General features: G+C 40.3%; 1 protein-coding gene across 13 annotated transcripts in view; it reads right to left on the bottom strand.

Annotated features, from left to right (window-relative positions):
* The window catches only part of ldb2a (LIM domain binding 2a), a 100,665-nt gene extending 94,256 nt beyond the window's left edge, over positions 1 to 6,409 (bottom strand). For 4 of the 13 annotated variants that reach the window (XM_042419701.1, XM_042419704.1, XM_042419710.1 and 1 more), the window contains exons 1-2: positions 5,332 to 5,526; positions 2,322 to 2,605 (exon numbers count right to left, since the gene is read on the bottom strand). In XM_042419701.1, coding sequence (XP_042275635.1) covers positions 2,322 to 2,453 — 132 coding nt within the window. In that variant the 5' untranslated portion in view covers positions 2,454 to 2,605; positions 5,332 to 5,526. Of the gene's footprint in view, positions 1 to 2,321; positions 2,606 to 5,331; positions 5,938 to 6,372 lie in introns of those variants that run through there. The other 9 variants (XM_042419705.1, XM_042419713.1, XM_042419700.1 and 6 more) reach the window with 7 other exon arrangements.
* Between the last annotated feature and the right edge of the window lie 8,603 nt (positions 6,410 to 15,012).

The following is a 15,012-nucleotide window of genomic DNA, read 5'->3' as shown; positions in this document are numbered from 1 at the left end:
TAAGACACTACTTCTTCCTCATTATGCTCACCACCTGCATTTTAATCAAACAATAACCACATCACTAAAGAGAAGACATATTATACACTGAAGACGGTAAAGAAAGGAAACGAAGAGGAGAATGAGGATGCTGTGAACACCGACGGAAACAAAAAACAAATTATATTAATAGGCAATTATATAATTTAGTCTAAGAAGATGACAGGACAAACAAACCGATGTTTGTGTGCTCATATCATCTACGTATATTATCAATTGCCGTTTCTTTTGTGCCGTATATGTCTGGAAGTACATTAACACATGTGCATGTCATGCCATATCTGTGTGCACAGATACATACAGTACGCGCGCATGCGTGTGAGTTTGTGTGTGCATCGTGATTGCACTTGGTGTCTGGGTATGTGTGGTACGAGAGTTGAGGTCCACTGGGGCTTGGACCACTCCACATGAATAATGCATCAGACCGGGCCGTTGCATCTCAGCAACATTGCCTTGGTCTGCTTAAAGTTGCAAGTTCCTCGCAAGTCAGCATCTGCAAGCTGCTGCAGTAACTCAGCTGAGGTCTGAGGTCTTTAAAAAAAATAAGATTTCCAAAACGACAGCAAAAATTTTCACATGAAATCATTTAAAGGACAAATTTATCTTATTTATCTTAAAACTGTATCTCAGAGGGAATCAAATTACAGCCTCCAACAGCAACCAAAGGTCACATTATTTACAATATTATATACTTAGAGCTAAAATAATTAGTAGGTTAATCAATTAGTGGATTGATAGAAGATTAACTGGCACTTATTTTGTGAGGAAAATCATCGTTTAAGTCATTTTTGAAGTAAAAATGGTTAAATTCACTATTTTGCTGAATATGCCCTGTTTTTTTGTTGTTGTTTTTTAACTCTTTTGCGATAGTAAACTGAATATCTTTGGGTTTTGGACAGTTTGTCAAAAAAAAGCAAGACATTTTAAGAAGTCTTCATGGGATAACTTGCATTTGTTGACATTTTATAGACCAAACAATTAATCAGTCGATCAAGAAAAAGCCAGTAGATTGAGCAATAATGAAAAAAATAATCCTTCGTTGCAGCCCTTACATGTTATAGTTCAAAAAGTGAAGACTTCAGCTGCCACAAGATGCATTTTATCTGCTCTCCATCTCTGTGAAGATACCTCGCGAGGAGAACTTGACATGCTGGATGAACTTTTTATCTGCAGATTTACACATTTGTGAGCAGATGCTGGAGACAGATGCTTGCTATGTATAATTCACTGCGGGATCACCAAAGGTTCACTCTGAATGACACTACGCCACACTCGCTTAGCACACTACTATCAGGAAAATGACATGAAATTAATTCAACCTTATGCAATTATATGATCATCTTCATTTGCAATCAGGGTCACTTTCATTGAGAAAACTTCATGTACAGAAAGAGTGATGAATCATAGGTCAGGCAGCCTTAACAGTTACACCGCAAACTCTTCACTGGAGAGGGCAAACTCTCTACATTCTTGATGGGCTTGTGTGGTTTGAGCTGTTGCAGTTTTTAACAGAGCAAACCCAGCATGCAAATATGTAAAAACCAACAATATGTAAATATATGCAAATTAATCAAATGCACGTGAAAAGGCTACTTTGCCTCAGTCTCTGCAGCCTGGTTAGACCTGAATAGTCTTTCAGACTTCTTTCAGGCATTTTTTTTCAATCCAACACTTGGTTATGGTTACACACAGGCTAACTTTCTTTATAAATATGTCAAATTAAAAAAAATTAAAAAAAAAAAAACAAAATGTTCATCCTAATTATAGTGCAGTTAAGAGTCTTAAAATCTTGATTAAAATATTTCTTTAATGACAAGTTTCACCTAATTATGAAACTGTCTTAACAAGTGATGCTTACTTCAGGTGAGTCACTTGTATCAGAGTTGGTACTGACACTCGAGTCATCTCAAGTGACGAATTTTAAACAAGTTAATTGGCCACGTGAAATCATCTCTTCCAGATATCATCTTTTATTTTTTACTTTAACACCTAAATTTAAATTCAAAGTCTCCTCACTGAAACAGATCACTTCAAAGACTGGATATTTCTTGCAGCGAAGTCCACACAGAGAAGCCTGTTTACTTTCACCTCAGGAATGTTTGGCACTTTGGCATCACATCCATATCTCCTGATTGACGGACCTTCATACCGACCCGAGCTTCCCTGTCCAGCCTCCACACCCCCCTCCCTCCTCCCGGTACCGGACTTCCACAGCCCGCTACCCTCCTACCGGTACCGCGACCTAAACGGGACCGTGCGGCGGTTATCTCCGGTCGGCTCACCTCTGTGCGCGTCTGCAGCCGCTTGTTCATCTCGTAGATCCGATACTCGGGTTGGACCATGTAGGGCGAGTGTCTCCTATAGAAGGGTCCGAACGGAGATGAGTAGAACGGGTCGTGGGTTGGGTTGGACATGGTGGCTCCTGGCGAGGCGCACGGCGCGATTTCAACATCCAGTGGGCACAGCAGCGCACATGGAAGTGCGATGCTCTCCGAAGACCCCCAGTGGGAAGCAGCCGCTGTCGAGGCTGAGCTGCACTCTGCAAGTTGGCCTGCCTAGTTCGCTGCTATAGCGTGGTGGAGGAGGAGGAGGAGGAGGAGGAGGAAGAGGGAGGGGAGAGGAGGCAGAGGAGGGAGGGAGGGACGGGGGGAGGAGGGGAGGGGAGGGGGGCAGAATTGAAGGGGGAGGAGGGAAGTCGTTTCCTGTTCCCTCAAGACCTACACTCAGTTTTGCACTCTTGCAAAGTTCAAGTAAGATCTCTGTGTGCATGTGTGTGTCAACTAAACTTGTGCTCTGTTTTCCCCTGTCCAGATGTCCATAGATGCACTAATTATAAAGAATGTCATTATATTTTATATGTGAAAACACTAAAATCCAAACATATTTTATATCAAGAATTAACACCATATTCTGAGCATTTCAGAGGCTTTAATGAGGAGATGTTTCAGTGCCAAAACAGATCATATAGGCTACACAAATCAGCTGCAATGTTTGATATGTAATGTGATATACAGCATATGGGCTCAATAGTTTTAACAACAATCACTAAACAGTTTGTGTCATATCAGCACTATGTTGTATTTAAGAAAATGTGGTGCATTACATTACAAAAATATTGCTATTGGTCATGTTTTGACTCTTTTTGTGCGTTCAAACACAGTTAAATCCTAAAAAAAAAGAGGTGAAAGTCTGTGGCAGCTTAGGGTCAAATATCTTCAGTGCTAACAAGAGATATTAGTATTCTTGCAGCAGGCTGACTCTTGCATTGGACGCAGTAACACAAAGACATCAGGTCATCTATTGAAACAAATAACTTTCATGTTTGTTTTTTTAAATCAGGAACTTTGCCTTGAAAAAAAAAAGGTAAAGAGCTAACATTTAAAACCAGTATGTTTTAACTCTGAACTGAAATGAAAAATAAACTGGTCGACTGACCGTGGTTGGATTTGCCGGTCTAAAAAAAATAAATTATCAGTAAGTTTAAAATGTTTCCCTCCTGAGCCACATCTAAAGTCTCAAGGTCACAGATGAGAGCACACAGATGCTGAACAACGCCGCTGATGAGGTTGCGCTCATAAACAGTCCATTTTATGTGTAACATGATTTCATAATATTGTATTGATTGTGTTGCCTCCGGTCAATGCTGCTAATGACAGAATCTTAGTACCTGGCTAGTTATGCACCAAGTGGCATAATTTATGATTAAAGGAGGGTGTGGGGATACTTGCTGCTTTGTCTGCTGCAGTGACGGGTGAATCATTCTGAATCTTAACAGCCAAATCTAAAAGATTTTCAGTGAATGTTTTACTTATTTTGGGGGGCATTTAACGCCTTTATTGGACACATAACAACAGAGTGATGACAGGAAATGAGGGGAGAGAGAGACGGAGAGTGACATGCAACAAAGGTTTCTGCAGTTCTCGGTTTTTACCTTAAAGGGAACATATTATGCATATTACCAGGTCTATATTTTTAATCTGGGACTCTACTGGAATATCTTCGCATGATATACAGTTTAAAAAACTCCTTATTTGTCTTATACTGACCCTTTACGCAGCCCCTCAGTTCAGCCTCTGTCTGAAACAGGCAGTTTTAGCTCCTGTGTCTTTAAGGCCCCCCCTCCCACTGAGCCCATTCTGTTATGATTGGACAGTTCCCAGAAGCCGCCCCCCTCACGAGACCTCCACCAACTCTGGAGGCTACGTCAACACACCATGAAACAAACTATAGTGGTAGGATTTCGTTCGTTACTTGAAATGTCAACTTCTCAAATACATCCGTACATGTTCGAGCCGGAATCTGACCCAAAATATGAGAGTGGACAACGCAAAAACAACATGTGGAAAAACCCTATTTACAACCTTAGCAACAAAGGCTGCAGAGAGGACAGCTGTTTATGGGCATGCGCAACAAGCCAACATCAGCTCATCTGCAAGGTAGAAAAAAACGTCACAAACCAACAGTTTGCGACAGCAGGTTGAAGCCTGGGCTTTTGACTTGCAGGCAGTATTTCTACATACATTAGTCTCAAGTCTTGGAGCATTGACCATGTTTACCATAGATATCCAACATCATAACAGTATATAAATAACAGAAAATCACAAAAAGCATAGAATGTCCCCTTTAAACCACTACTGGTTACTGTGACTGGTACAGTAGAACCACAAGACTTAAAGCCACAATATGATGGATTTAAACATTTCTGATTTTGGTGCCATACAGTGGTATCATCAAAAAAACCATTGTGGCAGACAGCATGGGCGGATCCAGATTATTTTCAGGTGGGGGGCACAGGGGGAACGACAGTTAAACTGGGGGGGTTTCACCCAACAGTGACAACAAAAATGAAGGCTGCCACTGACATCTCTCTTCAATATTTAGACTACTTAAGTGTAAACAATTACTTTTCTTATGTTGCACAGTTGTATTGTAGTAACACACAGTAATTTCATCATGCTTTTGTTAGCTACATTAACCCTTTCACCTTGTAAGGAAGGTGCATATGACCTTTTTCATTTTGCACTGTCAACATTAAAATGCTGATGGACATGTCCCCTTGTTTATGATAGGATCTGGCTCTTATGTGCAATTAGTAAGTTCACCAACAGTAGCCCAAGGCAGATGAAGTGGGTGCAATGTATTGTGCAAAAATCACACTATTTACAGCACTGTCAATTTTCACATTTCGCAATATTTATTGCTATAATTTTTTAATAATGATAATCAAGGGTTAGCAATTCACATATTGCTACATGGTGGGTAATTAACACTTTGAGTGGATTAATATTTTACCTTGGGGACCTTTAGTTGCAGCAAATGTAGGCACTGGTTGAACTGGGAGGTTCCTGCTGCTGCTGCTGTCGTCTGATTCTGCATAGTCATCATAAGGGTCAGTGGTCTCCTCCCTGGGTGCATTTAAAAGTATTAACTGACATAGTTAACACTTCATTGACTATATTTTGAATTTAATTAATTAAATTATACTTTTTAAAATATAGCATAAAGTGCAGATGTTTTACAAAGGCATACTATTATAAAACTGCGCAGTGCACAATGCTATCAGTTTAATTTAGTAATTAAAAGTAGATAATTTAGTCACTTACAACTGTAAAATCCTGCAGAACAACAAATTATATAATATGTGGTATAAATACAACTACATTTTAAATCATTTTCTTCATATCTGTATTTTCCCCTCGAGGTCACCCGGCCTTGGGAGTTTTGTTCAACATGTGAAGGTCTGTGGCTGTGCTCAGGCTGACCCTGACCTTCACTGTTGCTTTCAGTGCTCTCAGCCTGACCTGTACTGTCCTTGTTCTGAGCCAGCCTGAGATTTCTTGTTGATGAAGAAGTCTTGAATATCTCATTTTTTCCATTTCATTTTTAGTTAAGTCTACCCTGAGAACACATACAAAGCAATTATTATTTTATAATGCCCAACTTCAATTTAAGTGGTTGAAAATGATACTTTCCTTAACTTTTAATGTTGAATTAACATAGCACAACAAACACTTGGGTAAGCTAAGTTGCCTGTAAAATTAAATAGCTAGCTAGCTAGAGAACTAGCTGCTACACACATACAATGAAAAAGCAAATGACTACTTGTAGCTACTGTTAATTCAGTGTACACAAACTAAGACCTTAAACAAAAGAACAAAGTTATGAGCCTTAATTTGTAATAAAGCAATGATTGTCCACAGGTTGGGTTTGATGGAACTGGCTGGCTAGCTAATGTTAGTTAAGTTAGATGGAGCTTCCACCTAGCTAGCTAGCTAATGTAAGTTAATGCCATTGACTGTATATAAATATGGATAACACGTCTCCACTTCCTACCGCTATCCAAAAGCAAAGCCAAAATATCTCCTTTCCAAGAGCTACCATCTTGCTTGTGTGATGTCATTTGGAGCCAGAGTCTGCGCGGTAGAGTGACGGAGGTTTGAGAGCAGCTGTCACAGCTATATCAACAAATAACAAATTAAAAACAAACTTATCAGAAAAATGAGCAGACATCAGCATGATAAGAACTACCTAAAATGAAAAATTTATTTGATGTGTACTTTGATTTTTTAAGTTTGGCTCATGTTCCATCCGCTAATATGGAGGGGGTGGGACTTATGACTTATACTTCAGCCAGCCACTAGGGCGTGATTGAGATGTTTTGACTTCACCTTTGGGAAGCTATCATGATGTCCACATTTATATACAGTCGATGGTTAATGTATATGAATCGCAGGGCTAAATACATAAAATACTATCAAAAGTAGTCTAAATTACAAACACAGTGAAAAGCAACAAATTTCTTGTACTATTAAGTCATGTTGCAAAACAGTGCACAAAAACGGAGATTCGTGCCTTAACCTGAAAAATAGCTAGTTAACTCGTCAGCAACTATAACATTGAATGTGTCAATGCTAACTTTAGCTAAACCAGACAGACAGCTAAGCTAACAACATGAAAACATTAGTCTATTAAGTGTTGTTCAGGAACATTTTCCCATGCAAACGGAAACAAATTAATTGTAACAGTAGTCTGCAAAACATTGTTGTGACTCATACACACATGTATGTTCTTGCCTCAAAGGTGCATATTGCTGCAGAACTGTCTTCTCCAAGGACACACTTGAAGGCTTGAAAGTTCTCTCTGCGTTCAAAGCACACCCCATGCAACCACAGAAGATCCACTCCTGGCAGACAGCAATGCACAACAATGCTAATAGTCGTCCACAGATTACACCCTTAGACACATTATGAATGGGCTGAAAGCATATAATTGCATAAAAATTCTACATAATATTTTTACACTTAATTTTTTAAAACGGAACTTTTTGTCGTGATATATATTCACAAACATCATATGTGTAATTCATGGCACAATTCAAAGGGTCTCTTGCTGTTGACTGTCGTACATAGATTTTTAAAAATAAGGTGCCATGGGGGACAGCAGAACGGGAGCGACTTTACCTCTTGATAGAGATTCGCTGACACCGTGGCAAAGCAGTTTTGATATGAGAACCTTGCAGTTAGCAAGAGGCCACTATGGCTGATCATGGAAAGAAACGAGTACCACCTACCAAAATCCAAATTTTAATGAGGGACAATGATTGACAAGTGACAATAAAGCTCAAATATAAACAATTTTCCCTTTACACCTCGTATGTTTTACACCACAACAGACTCATAATCACCAAAAGATGATCAAGACTAATATCACACCGATAATCGAAGTTCAGATTCATCCAGGTGTTACGTTGCGATGATGGTGGCAATTTCTACTTCTACTTCAGTTAGTGACTGCCTACATTTCCCAGAATGACTTTGGATAACCCTCAGAGGACATGCCTGAACCTGTTGTATCCACCTGCAGGTTTTTAATTGGGGTGAATTGGGGTAATCCAGTAATGATTATATTATATTATGCATCATCAGATCTCACAAATTGGCCATGACTCATTTTGATCTGATTTTCTTGTTTGTATACTTATTATTGAATGAACATGAATATATTTAGTAGGCATTCATAAACCTGTGGCTAGAAAATATTTCTGAACACATTTGTATGCTTTAGTTTGCTTTCTAGTTACCTATAATTCACATCATAACTAGTTTGCATAATAAAACACATGGACTTGCAACATAACGGTAATGACGCTGTATGCAAACAGCAAAGCACAGACTGCTCCTAATTTATTTCAACAATTTTACACTATGCTTCATGCAACACATGTCAATAACATCATTTACTGTGACAGTATGTGTTACTAACATGTTGAATTTCCAAACCAGACACACCAGCGTGCATTGAAAATCTTTTTTTGGCACACCGATTAAGATTTCCTCCATGTACTCCTCCGTGACAGATTAGGCCTGGGCTGCAAAGTAGCCACAAGAATCTAAAAATAAACAGACACTCAGACCAGCCGTAACGTTGCAACTGAATCTCACATTAACTGCCCGCACTGGGAATTAATGAACAGCATTTATGAAGTCTGACTTTTAATCCAAAATGGCTGAATGGGGAGAGGCAGTCTGAATCGAGTGAGATAAAAGTTGTAATCCAAATGCCTCAGGCATCCGGTCGGGTAATTAAAAAAAAAAAGTTTGAAAAATCTATTAATAAACCTTTAATTAAAAACTACATTTTTAATATCTCAAGACCTTTTCAATTGACATTTCTAACAGGATTTGGTTGCTCGCCTAAAGCGCTTACCACTCGAGTGTGGCTGCAATACAGTACATTGAAGTGAACAGCTCATTTAACAGATTGCAATATGAACTTGGATGTATTGTACATGTGATCGTAAACGGGACCTACATGTTGAGGTTGTGCTGCCTACTGATTTGTGTAATGCACAACATAGTGTCTCTTTATGAACACAACCTGATCAGACAGGAATATTTTCTTTTGGCTCTTCTTCCTGATGTTTAATGCACAAAAAAAACAAAAAACAAAACCAAAAAAACCAAATTACACTCAAAACATAGAATCAAAATCATACAAAATTTCACCAGGAAGATGTTAGGTTAAGTAATTGTCAAGTAACAACAGTGTGATATGAAATTCACCCACTGATCACTTAACATATTCGGTAAAGGACACGTTTAATGATATTCAGTGACATATTATATCATAATATATGTTTGCTATTGTCAAGTATTGTCTATGTTGCCAAAGCCTGATATTCATCTGCCACAGACCTTTACTGTTGTCCCAAAACTATTAAATATACTCAGTGAGCCTCACCGTTTCACTGGGTGACATGTTCCTCAAGTACCATGAACACACACACTGTACAGTAGTTTATTTTGACTCAGTACCACATACGGTACATCGTCCTGCTTCCATGAATGCTCAGTGATGGGTATTAATCTGCAGATGAAAGTAGTCCCCAAAAATGTACTCCTGTTTGAGTAATGTTTGCTGAAAACTCGAAAAGTGCTCAGCTTTTTGAGGAACGTGTTTTAAAGATATGCACCAATATATTCGTCACATGTTTTTAAAGATTTACATCTTGACTGAATGGGCTCAGAGCTAGAGATGTGGTAGGGAAGACAGGAAGTACTGAATGACAGACTAACAGTTTTTTTTTTAATTTTTCATGAGATAGTACGTAAAATATAGTGAAAATATTTAATGACAATAAGTAAAATATAGAATAATGCCAATTCTATTCTTTAAATATTTTTAAGAATGAATCACCTAAATCACTGACTGGTTTAGGAGTCAAAGACGTAAAAAAAGAGCATGACTGAAACAGATATCCCACTCACCACATTCATGTTTGAACCATGATAACCTTATAAAAGTAAAAACTCGTGCTGACTTTTATCACTTTGACCCTGTTATTGATCAGTCATGGTCTCAACTTCTCTGCGGTGCACTGTGAAATAAATTTAGAGTATTTCTGGTATTACTCTCCAGTGCTGACCATTGTACATCATGTACAGTACTTCATTATCTTAAGAATGATGCTTAACCAATTAATGCTGTTTTACGTGATGTCCATTAATGATCTCTTACTGAACTAATTTGAATGATCATTTTAACTGGAGGTGGAGAGTGTTCTGACCTTCATCGCCATGTTGTGTTTAGTTCGCTAAATGGCAAGTCTAACAGTGTGAGGAACTCTTTTATTTTGCATGCTATTAATTAGCTTACTCTAGTGTGGGTTGTCTTTGTGGAGCAGTGCTTATTTTAGTGCAGTTCAATAAAAAGAAATGTTCTTAGTTTGTGATTTCAGTGTCATCTACTTTTGTTTCACACACTTTTGTGTATTTATGTTTTATGCCTGTTCATACTGGGATTTTTTACCCTCAGGGGACAAAAAAGTTGAATTCACTTGAACTGAGCTGAATAGGAAACCGAATGTACCTTGAGAGTTTGTAGTGTTTTATCCTGCCTGTGTTTGCTGAATTTTTCAAGCCTCGACCATTTGTTAAATGCAGCAAATGTATCAAAGATGAAGAAGAAGAGGTGCTTTTAGTTGTGAAACAGCAAGGTGAGGGAGACAAAACACTTGTGGATGAGAATGGAAATGGGTCAGGACACATATAGACACTCTGCTTCTGCTGGGTTCCCTCTTGGTGTTACTATGGTAACGTACCCTATCTCCCTACCTACCTGCCTTAGCGCACAAACTACACACCCTAGCAGCCGTGCTACAGGTTTTGCACCTGAACGCACCAATGCCGCTCCTGTTCGGAAGAACCCGTAACACATCTTATCCTGTTTCACAGCAGAGCGTGAAAATATAAAGTTGTTTTTGATGTAGCTGCTGCTGGTGTAAACAATCACACTCATTTGCTTTTTTTTTGAGTGAAACATGTGCCAACATGTAGAATATTTGAGGAGGAAGAGTTTGTGATATTAATAAAAAGGAGCTTGCTGGTGAATGACAAGGGAGACAGAACTACTAAAAATAGAACAGAATTTCATAGTGCAACACAATGGTAAGACTGCAATAAATCACTGTAGGCTGCAGTTTCAGTTTCAGCTCAGTTAAACTAAGAAAGTAAAGCCTTCTCCTGCCCAACTCTGACCAGATTCAAGCTGTTTGTGGACCCCCCCCCCCCCCTGAAAGTGAAAACTTGCCAACGTGACTGTGAACACTGGGAAGTGTGTCCCCTATTTTGAGCACACAACTGTTTTCCAAATATGGATGAAATATACCCCGGATGCCGGAGCAGCAACTTCTATGGTGGAATCTCATTAGCATCGTAATAGCTTCCAGGCTCATTTGCATTTTGCCGTGAGTGATTTTTTTTCTCCCTCTTTCCTCTTCGCTGCTGGATGGAATAATAATAATAATAAAAAAAAGAAGTAAAACTTTGAAGCACCATATTTTTTTCATTATTTAAGTTAAACAAATTGTAATTGAAAAGCACTTTTCAATTATGCTATTTCCTCATACCGGTGACAAATGAGTCTTACAGTCGTGTCAAGCAATTATGGGAAGACATGCAAAACTACAAACTAATATTTGCACACAGGGATGATGAATTAGTGTAAATAGATTAATACAGGAAGTGAAGGTTTTTAGTTCTATTTCAGAAATAGCCTGCATGTGCAAAGGTGGAGTATTGAATCATATTTGCACCAATATCCTGAACTCTGGTGGTGTAGTGACATGACACAAAGCCATTATGGAGCTTATGGCTACCAAACACAGACAAAGATGCTGAAGAAAATAATGGAGAGAACACAATTTTGCAGCTGGTAAAATTACATGGTTACAAGTTCAGAAAATGGCAAACATGCATATTTAAAGTGTTTAACCAGGCTTTTGTGAAACCTGCAGCCCCTTTTAATAAGGTGGTAACACGTCCTTGTGAATACAAGGATACAAACACACAGTGCAGCTTGTTAGACATCCACATTCTTCTTTTCTTATGCTGAATTTTCACAGTGAAGCAGCTCAGCGAGCAAAGAGTTAATATTTTCAACCAGTTCTGCCTCTGACACACAAACACACACACACACACACACACACACACACACACACATGCACGCTCACACACAACCCATCACCCCTGATCACACTCAGACTCGCGCACACTCCCACGCACACACACACGCACACACAAACCCATAATTCCCAACACCACCTCCCCCTCTCCCTCCTCACCCACCGCCTCCTCCTGCCTCCCTGGGCTCACCCTCCCCCCCTCCTCTCCTCCTCCTCCTCCATTCTCCATCTCTGCCCCCCTCCTCCCTCCCTCCCTCCCTCCCTCCCTTCACCACCACCACCACCACCGCCGCCCCCCCCTCAGGTCAGTTAATAAGCGAGCCTGAGCCTGTGCCTCAGCTTGGCTGTCTGGAGGACATGCAGAGCAGTGTCTCCTGGGAATTGGCTCATGCAGAATGCTGCTCCGCCGAGAGAATGGAATTTTACCCTCGCTAGGGCTCCCAGCCGCACCACGCAGCAGGAAACCTGACAGACACGCACACACATGCAAACACACACAAGTGCACGAGCACGCACGCCAACACGTGCTGTCACGCGCAAATCAGCACACAAACATCCTCACGCGCACACAAACATAGTGGTCCCAAGAGATGTTTCTGGAGATGTCTCCCCATCCCTTTAAGTAAAGTGACCACTACCTAAGAAAAACACTTATTTTCCCCCTGAATCATCAAGAAGCCATCATTAACTTAATGGCGACACAGTCTTCAGGGACACGCAGTGATAGTCTGTGTAGCACAAAGCCTCCATTTCACTCCCTTGAATGTAAACACACACGGTTATGAACGCAGGGACATCAGTGGGTACAGTGCCGCTAATGAGTTGCCCCATAGATTTAGAAACAGTGGCTTTTCCACGCTTCTGTCTCAACTTCAAGTGTTGAGAAAGTCACCCCCCTCTCCTCTCCTCTGCTCACCACCTCCTCCTCCTCCTCTTTCATTCCTCCTCAAACCCACAGCTCCATCTATCGGTGTCCCTGTGTTACATGGAGGAGTCTGTAGGCGATGGAGGGTAAACACTGTAGCACTGGGAAGGATTCATTCGAATGCTGTAATCACCGTTCCAGCGAGCAAAGAACTATTTCATGTTTCATGTAAATTAAAGAGAGTGGCTGCAAACAACTTGCGCTCTAAATGAGGAGAGCGGGTGAAAACATGTTTGCAGTGCTTACAATGTGGAGCAAAAAGAAATAAATGTTTTCCTGCAGTGACCTTTAACCCTTAATTTGTTTTTTTTTATTAAATGTTTTTTTTGCCATTCAAAATGTCTCTAAATGTGACCCATTTGGCTTTAAAAACTGTGCATCATAAGGACAAAATGACAGAGGTCTGATGAATCATTTTGCCCAACGATGAGTATGATTCATGCCTCCAACAGGGTTGTATTTACTCAGAAAAAATAATACTCACTCATGAACACAACATACAGGCAGAGCAGAGAAATATGTTTTTGCTGATGTGTTTTTTTAAAAATATACACACACAGTTTTGGCATGTGGAGTGTGAGCTCAGTCTTAGTGATTATGATGTTTTTCTCTTGTTGATGAGACTTAGCTGCGTAAAGGAAGGGATGGAATCCAATCCCATTTTCTGTGCCCGTGGCATGTGCACAGAGTCTGGATGGGATCTTCAATCAGAGAGAGATCCCAGCACCATCATGTGTAGATTACCTCCACTGTTCCAATGGGATTAGCAGTCACACAGATTGTAAACTGGTGTTGCTGCAGGATTGAATTGTTCACAGACAAGACCCCGTCCCGTCGCATCGCTATCAAACAAAATGTGGGAGAGCTTGGCTTGTCAGGCATCTTTGAATAAGAGGCAATTATGGGTTGTGTTCAGCGTGGTTTGGACCTAATCATAAATATGACAATACTTATTTTTTTTCTTTTTTCCCCTCTCTTGCCTCAACAAGGAAATATAATGCACAAAAATAATATTCATAAAGGAGGTGATATGAAGTGTTATGTGAAAACACACACCCTAATTGTAAATGAGATTTTTTCCAAACTAAATGTTATTCTCCACCCTCAAATACACCATGACAGTGGTGGAAAGAATTGTGAAAAATGGTGGAGCAAAAAAAAAAAAAAAAAAAAAAAGAAAGAAAAGAAAACCATGTAGAGACAGACACACACACACTTACACACATATACACACACGCGCACACACAACCGCAACCTTCAATGAGCGCCTCTCCATGAAATGCTGAAGCCAAGGCAGCATTTAAACCATGAAAATGTTTCAAATAATAACACTGACACTTTACACATAAAATATTCCTGCACTTTTTGCATTGTAAATATTTCCCATCTACAACATTTGTCAGGTATAGCATACAGAGGTTATCATTATAATTATTTTTTCTTCTCTCTCGTGGAGCACCTCCAGCCTGTCTCAGCTCTGGCTGTTTGTAGTGCAGCAAGCCGAAGCAGCAGTGCTCTCTTTGGGATTTAGCCTTTCAAAAGTCCTCATCAGATTTGCAGCGCAGACGTACTTCTGCTGCCTGCCGCCCCCACATCTCTGCCCCCCCAACCCCACCACCACCATCACCACCACCTCAACCACATCTCCCCATCCCTCTAACCACCACCCCTCCTCCTCCATCAACCTCCTTCCCCTCTCCTCTCTCTGCTCACTCTGCTGCAGATGTTTTGGATATGTTTTCTTAGTGAGGAAGCTGTGCCAACTGCCAAGTACAGACAAAATGCCCCTTGGTCGTCTCCCGCAGTCGCTGGTGCGGAGCTGGCCAACGGTCGGTGAGCTAGACGTTAGCGTGAATGGCGGCCAACATTCCACAGACAGAGAGAGGTCATGCAGAGGTTAGCCCCAATGGCTGCCAATGTGCACATAGCAGGTTCCTAATTACCCAACCTGCAAGCATTAGTGTGCTAAGTCAGGAGAATCTTTATCAGAATAAAGCGATTAGAAAGAGCAGCGAAATAAATATAAATGGGCCACAGTCACAGTGGTGGTTTGCTGTGTTCGGACACACAGGGTTCCACTTTTTGT

The sequence above is a fragment of the Thunnus maccoyii genome, chromosome 8, assembly GCF_910596095.1.
Source record: "Thunnus maccoyii chromosome 8, fThuMac1.1, whole genome shotgun sequence".
In the NCBI taxonomy this organism is placed as follows: Eukaryota; Metazoa; Chordata; class Actinopteri; order Scombriformes; family Scombridae; genus Thunnus; species Thunnus maccoyii.
Note: the sequence above shows the minus strand (reverse complement) of the source record. Positions and strands in the feature narration are given on the sequence as shown.